Source organism: Engraulis encrasicolus, chromosome 12 (genome assembly GCF_034702125.1).
Source record: "Engraulis encrasicolus isolate BLACKSEA-1 chromosome 12, IST_EnEncr_1.0, whole genome shotgun sequence".
Taxonomy (NCBI): domain Eukaryota; kingdom Metazoa; phylum Chordata; class Actinopteri; order Clupeiformes; family Engraulidae; genus Engraulis; species Engraulis encrasicolus.
Genome location: NC_085868.1, coordinates 50061762 through 50064261, shown reverse-complemented (window position 1 = coordinate 50064261; position 2500 = coordinate 50061762). Strand labels below are relative to the sequence as shown.

Below are 2500 nucleotides of genomic sequence, written 5' to 3'. Positions count from 1 at the left end.
TGTATAAATAAATAAATTAATTAGTTCATTAAAAGTAAAGTAAAGTAATTTAATATAGCCTAATGTAATGTAATGTAATGTAATGAAAAGTAATGTAATGTAATATAATGCTATGTAATGTCATATAATGCAATGCAATGTAATGTGATGTAATGTAATGTTTTCATGGCCTCACCTTTGTGTTCGTAGTGGATTTGCACCTTGTTGGAGATGCTGTGTAATGTAATGTAATATAATGTAATGCCATGTAATGTAATATAATGTCTTCATGACCTTGTTGGAGGTGCCGTGCAATGCAATGTAATGCCATGTAATGTAATGTAGTGTAATGTAATGTATTGTAATGTAATGTAATGTAATATAATGTAAGTACCTTTGTGTTCGTAGTGGATCTGCACCTTGTTGGAGGTGCCGTGCAATGTAATGCAGTGTAATGTAATGTATTGTAATGTAATGTAATGTAATGTAATGTAATGTAATGTAATGTAATGTAATGCAGTGTAATGTAATGTAATGTAATGTAATGTAATGTAATGTAATATAATGTATGTACCTTTGTGTTCGTAGTGGATCTGCACCTTGTTGGAGGTGCCGTGCACCACTTTGCTCCAGTCCGACTCCCCCGGCTGCTTAGTCCAGGCGCTGACCTCGCACGAGTAGAAACCCCGGTCCGACACCTGTGGAGCACACGCGGACTGGTCAGCTACTGTACATTAACCCATTAAAACAGCATTACAGTAGGGCACTAATCTACTATGCGGGCGACCTGGGTTCGATTCCCGGCCCAGGTCCTTTGCCGGCCCCTCTGCATCTCTCTCTTCCTCTCGCTTCCTGTCACCATCTTCACTGTACTGTCATAAATAGAGTCAAAAAGACCCAAAAATATCTTTAAAAAAAACAAACAATAACCCCCCCCCAACAACAACGTTACAAATTTGTTGTTGCCAGAATGGCAATGTCCAAGTCATGGTGCATTACTGTGTTTTGCCATTGAAGTGTGCAGTAGTACTATGGTGGTTCACTTTTCAATTACAGCATTCCACTGGTCAGCTACTGTACATTAACCCATTAAAACATCGTCTCGAGGTGCAGGCAGCAGGTACTAGTTCACTTCAGAGGGGAAGAACTTTTGTCCATCAAACTGAATTTTATTTACATAAACAACGTTTCGGCCTGCCACATGCGCACACACATACAGTGGTGCTCATATGTTTACATACCCCAGCAGAATATACGCTTTCTCTGCGATTTCTCACGAAATATGAAGGATTACACAAAACCTTTTTTTTCACTCATTGCTAGTGACTGGCTTAAGATATTTATTAGCAATATTCTGTGTTTACTCTTTCAAAAGCATGATCACAACCCAAACTACCCAAATGACCCTGTTCAAAAGTTTACATACCCTAGTTTCTGATGCTGAATATGGCCCTGCTTAACATCACGGACCGCTCTAAATTGTTTGTGGTAGTTGTGGATAAGGCTCTTAATGTTCTCAGATGACAACCATTCTGCCAGGAAGAATGTGCTGTTTTGTTTCCTATAATATCTTTGGGTGTCTTGCTGGAACCTCACATTTGAGGTTTCCCCTGAGTGGCTCAATGATGTTGAGATCAGGAGAGTGAGATGGTCACTCAAAAACCTTCATTTTATTCTTTCTGAAGCTAATGATGGGTTGATTTGGCTTTCTGTGTCGAAATATTGTCATGTTGGCACTGTTGGAATTTCAATTCAGAAATGCAATATGAGGGGTTTGGTTGGAATCAAGCCAATGGGCCAGGGAATCATTGCATTGCAATGATCATTGCAAGGGAAATTGTTCAGGAGGCATAGGACAACCAAAAAAATAACTTCAGGTGAAATGTAGGACAACATGAAAAAATGTTTTAAACTGTACAGGAAAGAGGAAAGATGGGCTGTTGGGGGTTGCCAGGAGAAAGCCATTACTACAAAAATGCAAACATGTTATTTTGCATATGATACACCAAATAGCATAGGGAGAAGCATCAGAATGCATGTGACAAAGTCATTTGGAAAAATTAGATCAATATGGAACTTTTTTCAGCCACTATTAACAGTACCATTTGGAGAACAGTCAACGGAGCCTATGATTAAAGTTACACCATCCTTTCTGTGAAACATGGTTATGGACCAATGATGTCATGGGGACATTTGATTTACAAAAGCACTACACTTTTGGTCCATACTCACAGAATGATGAATACATTGCCCCGTGAAAAATACTGGAGGAAACTTGACACTCATCAGCCTTGAATCTGCACATGGTTCATTGTTGGACATGCCAACATGACAATATTTCAGCAGAGAAAGCCAAATCAACCCGTCATTAGCTTCAGAAAGAATAAAATGAAGTTTTTGTGCGACCGTCTCACTCTTCTGATCTCAACATCATTGAGCCACTCAGGGGAAACCTCAAATGTGAGGTTCCAGCAAGACACCCAAAGGTATTATAGGAAACAACCATTCTGCCAGGAAGAAT

General features: G+C 39.3%; 1 protein-coding gene across 1 annotated transcript in view; it reads right to left on the bottom strand.

The window, feature by feature from the left end:
* Positions 1-2500, bottom strand: part of ptgfrnb (prostaglandin F2 receptor inhibitor b) — a 114096-nt gene that overhangs the window by 33297 nt on the left and 78299 nt on the right. Inside the window, exon 9 of the mRNA XM_063212408.1 lies at positions 554-677. Within this exon, the coding sequence (XP_063068478.1) occupies positions 554-677 (124 nt within the window). The remainder of the gene's footprint in view (positions 1-553; positions 678-2500) is intronic.